Source organism: Ranitomeya imitator, chromosome 3 (genome assembly GCF_032444005.1).
Source record: "Ranitomeya imitator isolate aRanImi1 chromosome 3, aRanImi1.pri, whole genome shotgun sequence".
Lineage (NCBI taxonomy): Eukaryota > Metazoa > Chordata > Amphibia > Anura > Dendrobatidae > Ranitomeya > Ranitomeya imitator.
Genome location: NC_091284.1, coordinates 651240109 through 651255299, shown reverse-complemented (window position 1 = coordinate 651255299; position 15191 = coordinate 651240109). Strand labels below are relative to the sequence as shown.

The window sequence follows — 15191 nt, the reverse complement described above, 5'->3', positions numbered from 1 at the left end:
TACTTTTACCTTGCGGCATGCTGCTCTCTGTGTGCCGTCGTGTCTGTGAGAAGTGCTATGCCTTGACGCGCGTTTCACCGCCTACGGCTTCGTCAGGAGGCTGCTAGCTACTTAGATCTTTACCTTGTTTCAATGTGGCCATGTATTTCAATAGAGCACTCAGTGAACCACGCAGCCCTCCGATGTAACTGGCAGTTTGCAAGATAATCGGACATGATAAATATAGTCTAATGGCAATTTTCGCCTTTAATAGAATATGATTATCCATTTTATAAACTGAACACTATTTTTGTTGTCTGCTTCTCTTAAAATCTTGTGTGCGGTCGCGTTTTTTGAGACACATTTATCTATTTTCTCTACACTCTGGCACCTACTGGTGCAATCTTCTATAGTGCCAATGTGTGTGTTTTTTTAGCTGCATTCAACCCATGTACAGTTTTGTCCTAATTGTGTGTAAATTATATGCTTAATAAAATTTAATTTATTTACTGTATGAATCCCCTTTTGCTGTTTTGTGATCTTCTGGGATATATATATAATTTTTTATATGGGCTTCAATGCGGTCACCCATTATTATCCTGATTACAGAGATGTAAGATTACGCCGCTCTTTCTGAGCAACTTTTTGGTATACATAATATTAGCAACAGGGGGACATATTCCATTTTGGCTACGGATCCTTTTTAGGTTTATAATGATTTTTATACTTGTTAAAATGTCTTTCTGAACACTTAGTTTGCATTATGATTTATGATGAAATATAATTTAAAGAGAACATTTCATGTTGAAAATTGTATGTGATTTAAAAGTAGATTGTTAAAAGAGGAGAACCTAATCACATTAATTACCTTTTTTATGTTAAACAATTTCCATAAAACTTGTATTTTATTCATTTAAATTAGTGATGATAGAACGTGCTCGGATAGGATGTTATCCGACCATGCTCGTGTGCTAACCGAGTGTATTTGGCGTGCTTGAATAATGTGTTTGAGTCCCTGTGGCTGCATAACTCGCAGCTGTTGGACAGCTGCAACACTTCCGGGGATTACAAAACGGAAGAAAATCCAGCTCAACGAACTTGTGAACAATCTTCTATCTTTATTCACTGAAAGTGCTCAGTAGAGTTGAGCAAATATATTTCAGTTCCCTCTTATTCGGCAAGCTATAGCGCTTACGGAATAAGCTGCAGAGGGAACTCGGCTTCCTGGATCGCACCAGCCGATCATCTGATGGGCACTGCAGCTGCATGTGTCGCGTGGCTGTGTCACAGGACATGCATTTATAGCCTGTTTGTTGGGCTCTCCATGCATGTGCTCTGACTGTGACACAGCCGCAACACATGCAGCTGCGGTGTCTATCAGATGATAAGCCGGCGCGCTCCATGTATCCGGGTTCCCTCTGCAGCTTATTTGGTAAGCACTATTGCTTGCTGAATAAGAGGGAACGCCGAACATATTCGTTCAGCTCTAGTGCTCAGTGGAGGATAAAACCGCATCAGGTTAATCATGATGAGGGTGCATAGTCACCTGAAATGTGCCGATGTCGCATACCATGTAACTTACATCGCTGATACTGTGTTATCCTCTACAGAGCACTTTCAGTGAATAAATAAAGAAGTTTGTTCACAAGTTCATTGAGCTGGATTTGCTTCTGTTTTGTGATTGCTCCACGCCTTGACACAGCATTTCCTGTGCTCCGTAGTCCTAAGGATGTCTATTATGGTGAGCTGGACTCATTTTTATTTCACTTGTGGGGATTGCCTGTTAGAGCAGGTGCATGGACTCTTAACATATTTTTCGAGCACGCCGAAGACACTTAGCACCTGAGCATGCTCCGATAACACAAAAGTGAAGAGACTCCAGCTCCACGAACGGTCATTCTTTATTCACATAAGAAAATCGGAGGACATACACAGTCAGTGATACAAAGTCACATGATAGTGATGCGTAACATGTGAATTTGTATCGCTGACTGTGTATGTCCTTGGAATTTCTTAAGCGAATAAAGAATGACCGTTCATGGAGCTGGAGTCTCTTCACTTTTGCATTTTCAACGCCTTGACAAGGTGCTTCCGGGCTCTGGACACCCTAAAGATGCAATCAAGCTAGATTCTATTTTATCATGCTCTGATAACACCTTATCCAAGCTTGTTCGCTCTTCACTAATTGAAATCTCTACAGTTTATCTGCATATCAGTCCAGTGGGGACGTCCTATTGACTGACAGCCTTCCATGTATTACTGTGCATGCAAGAGGTAACTGTAAGTCACTAGTAGGACAACCTGTTGGACTCATCTGCAAATAGCATAGATTTCAATGAATAAAATGCAAGTTATAATGAATCTTTTCCAACAAACCTATATATCTTTCTGCTCAAGTTCTCCTTCAAGCTGTGCTGTCTACAGATCAGAATGTCCAACTTGACATGTTCCCTTTGACATATTATCTGTAATATATAATTTTTCTAGTTCTTAGTCAATTTTTTTTCCCTTGTAGATATTCTTCCTCCAAATGCATCTTCATACTTAGAAGTTACAGATCTTAATTCGAAGAAGCTAAAGTATATTCCAGTTCCAAAGTAAGACATTTGTAATCTATGTGTCCTCTAGTGTATCATTTGATTTATAATAGTAACATGTAGAAATCAACCAAAATGAATCCTTTTTTACATGTGTTATACACACAGGTTAGCTCTGCATCAATGTTTCCTGCATTTCCTGGTCTTTGGGGGAGGGACTCTACCCCCTTACGTATGTCCACCCCATCCCGTAAGACCCTGCGTGCCACTGGCATCCAGTCATTTACTTTGAGATGAAATGATTGAAGGTTGGAATTCAGCATTCCTGATGTTTGTTTCCCCAACGTCGGTCAGGGGGAGAGTCAGAAGGCCTCATACATATTAGCTTGCCATTCAGTAATGCCAAAATCTAATCTAATATTTATAAAGGTTTTAGGTAATAATAGCACATTTCTCTTTCATGACTATTTGGCTCCTGGTACTTGTTTAAACATGGCTTAGAGGTAATGAATGTCATATAGTCTATGACGGAGTAACCAAAGACAAGTAGACACAAACCTAGTGTGAACATTGGGCATAGCAAAGAATATTTAATATTTGAAAGATGACTGTATTGTAGGGTTGACTCCTGTTATGTTTAGTGCAAACAGTGGCATCTGATCGCTAGTGTGCTAAACAGCAAAGTGTAAATCACTTTAAGAAATATGATGACGAATTGGACAATACGCTGTCCGCTGCTTGTTATTCTGGCAAATCAGTCTCCAACAGTAGAGATCCGATGGGTGACAGGACATAGTGGCGGATCTATCTGTCATAAGCATATAGCTGACTGTCGTTCTTGCTTCCAGTGGTCATAAAGGCAGAACAGACAGATGGGCTTTCTGTTTGGGGCACGCATTTGATTGTACTTGGTTCTTACAGATATGCAATGTATTATGGGCATAACCAAAGACTGAGAAGGTATAATGGCAACAGACCTTCAGAGCATATAGACCTTGTCTCCAAACTGAAGTGGCGGTGAATGTTACGTTCGAAACGCACCCAGTTTTCTATCCTCTCGGCACCTTGCACACTATGGCCACATTCATAATTTTTGTCACCACAAATGCCTTGTTTTTAATAGCTCCAAATAAGACTATAATTTTATTTACTGAAGCTGGATCTTTTCTACTCGCATGCATGTTACAGTGCTACATGATCGGGGCTATTTAAGGAAAGACCGATAAGGTGTGAGCAAGGTTGAACTTGACTTTTTCATTTTCTAGACAGCTTTTCAAAACATAATGGACAGACAATACTTTTTACGGACACGTTGTAAAACTATCATAAATCATTATGATTATAAGTGATCTACGTCTACAGCCCATAATTCTGATATAAAGACATCAGCTGCAATCATTGTGAACTGTAAAATAACTAAAGTCAAAATTACCGTATCTGTATAATGTTCTTCAGCTTCAAAAAATTCATGGGCGCCTTAATGTTTTTTTTACAGACCAGTCAAAAAAGTGCCCTATTCTTACAGACGGTCCTGGAATTTCTGGGTGTGCTATAAAACCCTTTAGAATCACAGAGAGCATTAAATGGGTTGTCCACTACCAGGACAACCCCTTCTTGAACTAAATGTTTTGGCCCCAATAAATTAAAAAAAACCTATACCCACCTCTTGTGCTGGCGCCGTTCCAGCAGTGTCAGCACTCACGGTTCTGGAGTTCTGGTGCAGCGCTAGCATCACTGTACCCGTTTTTATATGGATTGAACATGAAGAGGGCTGTAGCCCTGACTGCTTCTTCCTGTTCAATCCATACAGGGACAGTGACGCCAGCGCTGATTGGGCACCGGGTACCACGTGTGACAACACCACAAGAGAGCTCCGGGACTGCAATTGCTGACACCGCTGGAACGGCATCAGCACGGAAGGTGGGTATAGGTTTTTTATTTTGTCTGGACCAAACATTTAGTTCAAGAATGGGTTGTCCTGGTAGTGGACAGTCCATTTAAACACTAGAAAGCCTTGCTTTATTTCAATTTCTGAGGAAACTATAGGTAAGCTTTCAGCGGATCTGTCACCAGATTTGACAATACAAGCTGTATACAACATTTAATAGATTTCATAGACCTAATGGGGCAGGGGTACTTGTTTGGAAAATGTGTTAGAATAGCGGTATAATGATTTCACTCTTTATAATGAGCATTTTGTGAGATAAATATAATAATGTATACAGTTTTCACTGAATTCTGGTTACAGATATGCTATAAGTTTGTAGTTGTTGAAATTTACACATAAGAGATTATTACCTGACTGCTCTCCAGTAACCATGAAGACTGGAGGCTAGGGAGTCCTGCCAAAGAAGATGGGACAACCCCTTTAAACATGCAGCCAATCAGCCAGCAAGAAAGCAAAATGCTTGTTCTTCTGCTCAGGGGTATGCTTTATGTGGGCCAACAAATCATGGCTGTGGCCAGCGTCTCCTCGGGTAAACAGGGACGTGCTGCTTGATATGTGTGATTTACGGGGACAGAACAATTGTGTTTGTGATTGTTCTCTCCCCATATAGTTTGTTTTGGCCGCTGTGTGACACCGCGTCAAACCGCTTGTTTTACTGTTGATCGGCCCTAAATATGGTCAGAAATGCTCGTGTAAACAATCTTTTGGAATTTTTTTTTTATTCAGAGTTTAGAATTCTATGACAAATCCATTGTTAGTTCCTGACCCTGGTCTTTTGTGCCCTGACAGCTTGCAGCTCGTTGAGCAACTTTTAGTTTCTTGTTTACTTTCTTGTTTGACCACTATTACTTATAGACAGTTCTGAGAGTCACACTTCGCCTGTTACATGGGAGATGTGAAAACCTATCTGTTATTGAGGCTTTTATGCTGCCAGGCCGGTCAGCCTTTGCTGGGCGCAGACGCTCAGGTTCTGGTCCATGCTGTCGCCCACGCAGTAATGATCTTTGCTGTAACCTCTGGAGTATTACCCGCCTGATGAATGCTTCTCTAGCACTGCAGCACCTAATTACTTTTTCCTAGAATGACCCAAATCTTTGTCTGAGCATCATCTTCCCTGGAGTCTGACAAGTACACTTGACAGTGTCTTATAAATGTGCTTCTTCTAGTTCACACCCTGAAGCCATTGGTTTCTTGTCAAGCTTCATCTCCAGCCAGGAGACATGTCACTCTAAAGAGGAATTGTGTGCGCTTCTTCCTATCTCCATAGATAAGAAATACATCAAGTCTCATTACACTAATGAAAGTAGCCAATCATTCACCTGCAGGGTCCATATCAAACATGCTCTACGTACGATTCTGTACAAACCAAAGAGGTATATCGTGGCTACATTTTATACTACTCGGCAAATGAATGATTTGTTTTTACAATGATCTACAATAAAATTACATAAATCTTTTACCTAATGGTGCAAAAAAAAAATAAAGTAGACGCCTTATTGGAGTTTACGTCACAAAGACTGGACTGTCCTCTTTTTACCAGCGGGTCAGTAGTGTCTGGTGCCCAGGAGCAGGGTCGGCACTCTGGAGGGAATACGTTTTCGGTGGTGTAACCCATGGCAGACACTTTCCAGGAATCATTTATCTGGTGCAGGTTACAAAAGACAAGCCGTGATCTGATATAGAAGTGGCACTCTTGAGCAGAAGGGAATTCATCCTTGCCAGCAGGCGCCGATTCACCCGTAACGCCCACTAATCTTCTTACTTATCTGGTATTACAATATTTAATGTTGGACAAACAGATGAGAAAATAATTTTCTTTGAATTAAGATCTCAGAAAACTATTTAAAAGGCCAAAAAATTCCTTAAATAAGCTATAGATCATAACTTTTCCAACTTTACTAATGGAGATCATTTATGCCAGATCACCTTTTACTGTAGAAGTTGCTGTGGTCCTGACCTTCACGTCTGGTCCTGTGCCTGGCGTAGGACCGTATTTTCTGTGTTGGCACATGACCAGGGTAGTGTGTGAAGGGGGTTGGCTGAATACTCAGTGGTTGTCAATCCTTCTCTTGGCCGTGTTCAATTTACACACAAAGATATATGGGAAATAAAGCAGCGGGGATCGGGACTGGAGCAGCTACCAGAGAATTGGTGCTGCTTGACTTATATTAGTAAGTTGTATAGCTTATTATTTAAAGCTCATGTATGCATTTTACTAGCTGGCCGTTGGTCACTCGGTACAGTTTTCAATGTGGTTTGCATTGGAAATCTACAGCTGCATTTAGACTGAAAGATAATCTTAAAAACGCTCATTCCACAATTATATATTCTGTGTAAACACGCTGCCGATCACCTGACGGACGAGCAAATCGCTCATTCATTGGGGGTAATGATCTATTGCACAGTCCAAAGAAAATCATTGTTCTTGGCGGTACAGTATCCTGTGTAAACAGGCCACGCACTGCTGAGAACTATGGCTGCCTTTGTGCACTGAGCGGTCTAGTACTGATCGCTCACTGCTTACTTTGGTCTACCTAAATAAACAGGCTATTATAGCACCACCGATCGGTAAAAGCTTACCAGTCAACAGGCAGATCGGTCCGCCGGTTGGTCCGTGTTACCGGAGCCTAAGTAGCTTCATTAAAAAAAAAGAAAAATTTCTCACAAAATAGGCTGCTAGTATTACAGTACCCGAGGTGGGACTAAGGCAGAAAGCATGACAGATGTCATAGACTGACAGATTGTAATTGCTTGCTCATTCATTCAATGTAAAGAGTCTTGTAAGTATTACTATAACTTTCAATGATCTGCCAACATTCAAGGCATCTAATTTACTCAAGACTTTAGGATCTCCAGTTGTGGACTAGAAAGAGACTAATGCCCGGATTCATCACTTGTAGGTTTTCTTTACAGGAAAGAAATATATCTTGGTACCGTGTTAGCCAGTAGATAGAAAAATATTTAGAATTGAGAGTCCTCAGTGGTTGATACCTTTTAGTCTCGAAAGCTTGCAATTTGTTACCATCTTTTCAGTTAGCCATTAAAAGGTATCAACCACTGAGAACTCTCAATTCTAAAGGTTTTCTTCAGTCACTTTTCTTTTTTTGTGCTATTCAATCCTGTTGTTTTTTTCTCCAAGTTCTTTACAATAACACTTACAAGTAAAAATTTTGCTTAACTTAAAAAATAATCTATTAAATAATAAAACAAAAAAGGCACAAAAATTGCATCAAATTGAAATACATTTACAACAAATTTTGAAAACATTCTGAAACCCTGGTGGGCACAGACATAAGGGGGCCCTGTGCAAGTACAGTATATGGGGGCCCTTTGCAGTCCAATAACTCATCGTATTGCACAATTCCACATGTTTTGGAGGTGGATGTGGCCCCTGTGCGGCTACACAGGTTGTACCAATGATATGTCCGCCTTTGTCCTGAAACCATCCGCTCTGCACACAGTGGAACAATACACCTAAAATAGACACGAAAGAAGTCGCAAATGGAAGGATAAATATGACCAAAGAAAAAAAGGCGCAGATAGTAAATACTCAGCAAAGAACAGGCGCACATGCAATAGTGAGTCCGGCCCTAGGTTCCTCTCTGGAGTCCGGTGCTACTTGCATTGTCCTCCATTGTCTTGTACACATACTCCACCTGTCGACAGTGTCCCAGTATCTGACCGCATTGACTGCTGAGACCATAAAGGGGCCGGCTCCTCACATAAAATGAGTGAAGACTTCTGAGATGTTCTCTACGACAAGGTCTCCGCTATAATAGTCCTCCTCTATATGCAATATACTACACCTGCTTATTGTAATGATGTGTCTTGCAGAGCGTCATCGGCGTCACCCTATACATCATGGTTGTCTAAAATTACGGACAGTGACATTTTGGTGGCAACGCTGGGAAGCAAAGGAGTTGTCACTGTGGATATGGGTGGCAGCGTTCGGCTGTGGGAGACTGGACTGGAAAGTATTCAGCGCTCCTTGCTTGAGTGGAGAAATATGATTGGACAAGAAGACGGACGACCGGTGCAGGTAGCATCTTGATCTTTTTGGTCTTTTTGTCTTAAGCTTGCTATATTTGGTAACACATCTGGTTAGAAACCAAATGTTCACCCTTGAGTAATATTTTTTTTCTAAAGGCCCCGTCACACATAGCGACGCTGCAGCGATACCGACAACTATCCGGATCGCTGCAGCGTCGCTGTTTGATCGCTGGAGAGCTGTCACACAGACAGCTCTCCAGCGACCAACGATCCCGAGATCCCCGGTAACCAGGGTAAACATCGGGTAACTAAGCGCAGGGCCGCGCTTAGTAACCCGATGTTTACCCTGGTTACCATCGTTAAAGTAAAAAAAAACAAACGCTACATACTTACCTACCGCTGTCTGTCCCCGGCGCTCTGCTTCTCTGGTCTGGCTGTGAGCACAGCGGCCGGAAAGCAGAGCGGTGACGTCACCGCTCTGCTTTCCGGCTGCCCGGCGCTCACAGCCAGTACAGGAGGAGTGCAGAGCACAGCGCTGGAGGACAGACGGCTGTAGGTAAGTATGTAGTGTTTGGTTTTTTTTTACTTTTAGGATGGTAACCAGGGTAAACATCGGGTTACTAAGCGCGGCCCTGCGCTTAGTTACCCGATGTTTACCCTGGTTACCAGTGAAGACATCGCTGAATCGGTGTCACACACGCCGATTCAGCGATGTCTGCGGGGAGTCCAGCGACCAAATAAAGTTCTGGACTTTCTTCCCCGACCAGCGACAGCACAGCAGGGGCCTGATCGCTGCTGCCTGTCACACTGGACGATATCTCTAGCGAGGACGCTGCAACGTCACGGATCGCTAGCGATATCGTCTAGTGTGACGGTACCTTAAGTAAGTTTTATATGATTTACTGATTAATATATCTTTATACTGGTCATCACTCCATTTTTCTGATTTGCATAGATATAAATTTAAGTACTAGCATGTAGCCTCCACTAGAGGGAGCTGTTTTACAGTGCATTGAATCTAATAATATGACCATAAGCAAATGCCACTTTTCTCTAGACATCTTATTCACAGTTTATCTTTATTTTCTGCTTTCCAATGTTAAAACATTGGAAAATACAGGACAAATCAACCATTTGTGGTGATGTGTCACTGGCAGAGCTGGTGTGGTCTTGCCATGGCAGGCAGTACAGTACAGGCAGCAGCACCGCTGCTTCTATTTTCTAGCCATCGCTGTAGACTCTAGATCTGCACCATTCGCTGTCATGAGATGGTGGGCATTCTTTTAGGGGTTAAGTAGATAAGACAATAAACATGAATAAATGAGCGACCGCCATATATAGTGGCAGATGACCTGTCCGCATGGAGAGGAGGGCGTAGGTGAGAGGAGAACCTGCACATATGGCAGTATACTGATCGCACGGTTATTTGGGGTTATAGGCTTTACTGGATAAATGGAATTTACATAAAGTAATTCCAGACAAGGGAGGAAGCACGAGAGAAATCTTGGAGACTGTAGTGATCTGCAGACAGGAGCTGAACAGAGGAGGAGGCAGTGCGTGATGTGGTCGGAGAGGCAGGGTATGGGCGGCCTTGGATGTCATTGTAAGGCTGGTTTCACATTTGCGGTTGTGTCCGCAGCGTTTGACGCATACATCCAAATGCGTCTTGATTTCCTATCTTTAACATTGTAGACGCAGGTGCATGCGTTTTCATGTGTTCGCCCGTGTTTGCTTACGCATGCGTTTTTTCGCAGGGCGCGGCTGACGCACCATGTTAGAATTACCGTCTATGGGAACGCATCCGCATGCATGTCTTTGCGTACGCATGCGTTCGATGCGCTTGCGTACTTCGGACTGCGCATGTCAAGAAACTGATTTAGACACTCCCATTGAGACACGCCCTCCTGGAAATATCAAACGCATGCGCATAAAAAGCACAAACGCATGTAAAAACGCATGCAAATGCGGATAAAAAACGCTGCGGACGATGCGCTGCGGACTCGATCACAAATGTGAATCTAGCCTTAGTAGTTTGATCTGAATTCTCTGGGTAATAGGGAGTCAGTGAGAGGATCAGCAGAGGGGTAAGGAGGAATTATCGGGCAGCTGAGGGCAGAGAACATTGCTGAATGGCAGGCCGCAGTTGAGTTGGAGTTAAGATGACAACGTACTTGGTTTGTTTTGTTAGGTCAGTTCAGTTGTCATCTATAATCAGGATGTCCCTCCATCATACCCAGGCCCGCTTCTACATGACAGGCAAAATAGACGTAGAACCACAACAGGGGCAGGCTCCAAATTGTTCCATTTTATTTGTTTCCTCCTGCATTATTCCCTTTTACTGAGCACCCTATAAAAAGTGTGGACGAAGAGGGGCAATGAAGCGGAAGATACCGCTGCTAATTTCCAGTGTATTCCTGCGCAGTGCCGGGGGCAGCTCCGACAGTAAATGGTGCATGATCATAAGTCACTGTGACACAGCCAGGCGCACATTGTGACTAGTTTATTACTTGCCCGAAACTTCATGCTGAAAATAACAAATCCGTACATTTATTATATCATGCTACATTATATTATTTTATACCAGGTTTTACATAAATGCTTTAAATGAAGACCAGCTGGGAAAGGGTGCTTAAAATATGGGGATATCCTCATCATGTATATTAAAGGCTTGTCTACAGGATTAAATACATGTATAGTAGATGCAGATGCCACCGATGGGACAGGACACACATCTGTCTAGAACGGGGTCTCGTCATCTACCGCCGTCAGTGGAGCGTTGGTCAGAATTCACATACGCATTATTGGGATAATAATTCATTGACGGTGGCATGCATCAGGTCGCCATTCTTCAGAAAGATGTGTACTCATTAGTATGACCCTTATCCGGGGGAATATGCAATATACCGTATGTACAAGCTCAGAATAAAAAAAAAAGTTTTCATATTCATTGACAGCGAGGTCCATGATGCCACATACTGACATGCAATAATGTTTGCTATCGTTATTTGCCTCATTGATCAGGAAACAGCCATGCGCTATCTCTCCATACTGCCATAATAAAGGTTTACGGTCTTCCTATAGTCTTCTGTATTACATTACCAGTTACAATAGCACCATCTAGTGGCCAGTCATTGGCATAGAAGCGGAAAACTCCATTTTTTCATATTTCTGCACCCTGCCCAGGAAAAGTGATTACTTGGTATTATAATGTAGAATAAATTTAAAAGTGCAATTCATCGCTAGGGCTATAAAGTTGTTGGTACTCTGTTATAAGAAGGCTGAGAAATCTTGTGATAAAATGCTTAGGTAAGTGGTGACTGGCTCATTCATTATTACTAATGCCGCTTGATGATAAGTGAATATATAAATCTAGAATAACTCATTCAATTTATAATCTAGCAATATAGCATTTCTATACATGTGTTGTGGTAAATGGCGCTATTATCCAGCCTTTGTTACTCTGCAGCTGATGAGCTTCCTGACATTAGGTAGTGGGGGCTCATCTCATTTTGCTATGGGGATCTTTATGTTCTTAAATCTCATTGAAGTTTCCCCAGCAAATAGAAAAGTGACCAGAGCAGCACATCTGATGCTTTCACTTTTGTTGGTGCAGCACGAAATTTAAATACCTGGGGCCTGATTCATTCTCGCATTTGTGCTTGTTTTTTGTTGAGTTTTTGGTGTTTTGCGCCTTTTTTTTTAATTTGCATCAAATTCATCTTTCTATTTGCAAAGTTTTTCACAACCTACCGTATAATTTGTGTTTGTCTGTTGTTTTCTTCGTGTAGTTTGTCCCTGTTGGTGTAGTTTAGGGTTTCAGATGTCAAAAATATGTTCACAAATGTAATCCATCCTCCCACCCAAATGACTTTCTGTACACCAGGAATTTTTAAAAGCTTGCAACCTTTTTTTTCTAATTTCTTTAATAATAGAAACAACTTGGCATTACAATAGATAATAAACCGTTAAGGCCCCGTCACACATAGCGACGCTGCAGCGATACCGACAACGATCCGGATCGCTGCAGCGTCGCTGTTTGGTCGCTGGAGAGCTGTCACACAGACAGCTCTCCAGCGACCAACGATCCCGAGGTCCCCGGTAACCAGGGTAAACATCGGGTAACTAAGCGCAGGGCCGCGCTTAGTAACCCGATGTTTACCCTGGTTACCATCGTTAAAGTAAAAAAAAAACAAACGCTACATACTTACCTATCGCTCTGTCCTCGGTGCTCTGCTTCTCTGGTCTGGCTGTGAGCGGCAGGCAGCCGGAAAGCAGAGAGGTGACGTCACTGCTCTGCTTTCCGGCTGACCGGCGCTCACAGCCAGACCAGAGAAGCAGAGCGCCGAGGACAGAGCGATAGGTAAGTATGTAGCGTTTGTTTTTTTACTTTTAGGATGGTAACCAGGGTAAACATCGGGTTACTAAGCGCGGCCCTGCGCTTAGTTACCCGATGTTTACCCTGGTTACCAGCGAAGACATCGCTGAATCGGCGTCACACACGCCGATTCAGCGATGTCAGCGGGACCTCAACGATCAAAAAATGGCCCAGGCCATTCCGACACGACCAGCGATCCCACAGCAGGGGCCTGATCGCTGGTACGTGTCACACATAGCGAGATCGCTACTGAGATCGCTGTTGCGTCACAAAACTTGTGACTCAGCAGCGATCTCGCTAGCGATCTCGCTATGTGTGACGGGGCCTTTATTCAGCACAAAACTAAAGGCCCCTTCACATTTAGCGACGCTGCAGCGATACCGACAACGATCCGGATCGCTGCAGCGTCGCTGTTTGGTCGCTGGAGAGCTGTCACACAGACCGCTCTCCAGCGACCAACGATGCCGGTAACCAGGGTAAACATCGGGTAACTAAGCGCAGGGCCGCGCTTAGTAACCCGATGTTTACCCTGGTTACCATGCTAAAAGTAAAAAAAAAACAAACAGTACATACTTACCTACCGCTGTCTGTCCTCCAGCGCTGCGCTCTGCTTCTCTGCTCTCCTCTTGTACTGTCTGGGAGCCGGAAAGCAGAGCGGTGACGTCACCGCTCTGCTTTCCGGCTCACAGCCAGTACAGGAGGAGTGCAGAGCACAGCGCTGGAGGACAGACAGCGTTAGCTAAGTATGTACTGTTTTTTTTTTTTTTAACTTTTAGCATGGTAACCAGGGTAAACATCGGGTTACTAAGCGCGGCCCTGCGCTTAGTTACCCGATGTTTACCCTGGTTACCAGTGAAGACATCGCTGGATCGGTGTCACACACGCCGATCCAGCGATGTCTCCAGGGAGTCCAGCGACGAAATAAAGTTCTGGACTTTATTCAGCGACCAACGATCTCCCAGCAGGGGCCTGATCGTTGGTCGCTGTCACACATAACGATTTCATTAACGATATCGTTGCTACGTCACAAATAGCAACGATATCGTTAACAATATCGTTATGTGTGAAGGTACCTGATGTAGAGAATCTGAATCAGTAACGATAAGCAGTGCCACTTGGGGAAGCCATATTTCTGGTGGTGATACGCGTGGGATCCTTTAACCTATCTTGTCATTACTTAGGGTACCATCACACAGTGCAATTTTCATCGCTACGACGGTACAATCCGTGACGCTCCAGCGTCGTAACAATATCGCTCCAGCGTCGTAGACTGCTGTCACACTTTGCAATCTACGACGCTGGAGCGATAATTTCATGACGTATGTGCGATGTAGAAGCCGTTGGTTACTATGCGCACATCGTATACGATATATATAGGATAAAGTTGGAATGCTTACCGATCACTATTGCTGGTCAGGAGGTAGAGCAGGTGGAGAGTTACAAATATTTGGGGGTCCATTTGGATAGCAAACTGGACTGGAGATGCCACTCAGAGTTTGTCTACAAGAAGGGGATGAGCAGACTGTATTTCCTAAGGAAACTGAGGTCTTTTAATGTGTGTAGCAAAATGTTAGAAATGTTCTACCAATCTGTGGTGGCAAGTGCCATCTTTTTTGCAATCACGTGCTGGGGTAGTAGTGTGCGGGCCTCTGATGCTAATAAGCTGAATAAGATTATTAAGAAGGCAAGTTCTGCTGTGGGCTGCAATCTGGACTCTTTTGGGGAGGTAGTGGAGAAAAGAACTCTGAGAAAGTGTATGGCAATTATGAACAATAATGCACATCCATTATATGAGCTATTCATGAGACAGAAGAGCACCTTCAGCAACCGGCTAATACTTCTGAGGTGTAAGAAGGAAAAATATAGGAAATCGTTTGTGCCAACTGCCATGGGAATGTACAACAATAACATTAGGGTTAAACCACCAAGGTGAATGTCTACTTATTTCTCTACATTTCAGTTCACTCGTTGTGTATGTCCTATTCTAATGTATAATGTATAATGTTCTTCTGTCAACAAACTGTCATGTCAACTATGGAATTCCTTTATGATTTTTATGATTTAAGTTGTGCTGCTGTGATACCATAATTTCCCACGGGATCAATAAAGTGTATCGTATCGTATCGTATCGTATATGTTACACCATGCAATCATGCCGCCACAGCGGGACACTAGACGACGAAAGAAAGTTTCAAACGATCTGCTACGACGTACGATTCTCAGCGGGGTCCCTGATCGCAGGAGCGTGTCAGACACTGCGATCTCGTAACTATATCGCTCGAACGTCACGAATCGTGCCGTCGTAGCGATCAAAATTGCACTGTGTGATGGTACCCTTAGACTATACCAGCACTATTTGAAT

At 43.1% G+C, this 15191-nt stretch overlaps 1 protein-coding gene across 1 annotated transcript in view; it reads left to right on the top strand.

Annotated features, from left to right (window-relative positions):
- VWA8 (von Willebrand factor A domain containing 8) overlaps window positions 1–15191 on the top strand; it is a 616504-nt gene that overhangs the window by 452361 nt on the left and 148952 nt on the right. Inside the window, exons 37-38 of the mRNA XM_069758217.1 lie at window positions 2495–2576; window positions 8299–8503. Coding sequence (XP_069614318.1) covers window positions 2495–2576; window positions 8299–8503 — 287 coding nt within the window. The remainder of the gene's footprint in view (window positions 1–2494; window positions 2577–8298; window positions 8504–15191) is intronic.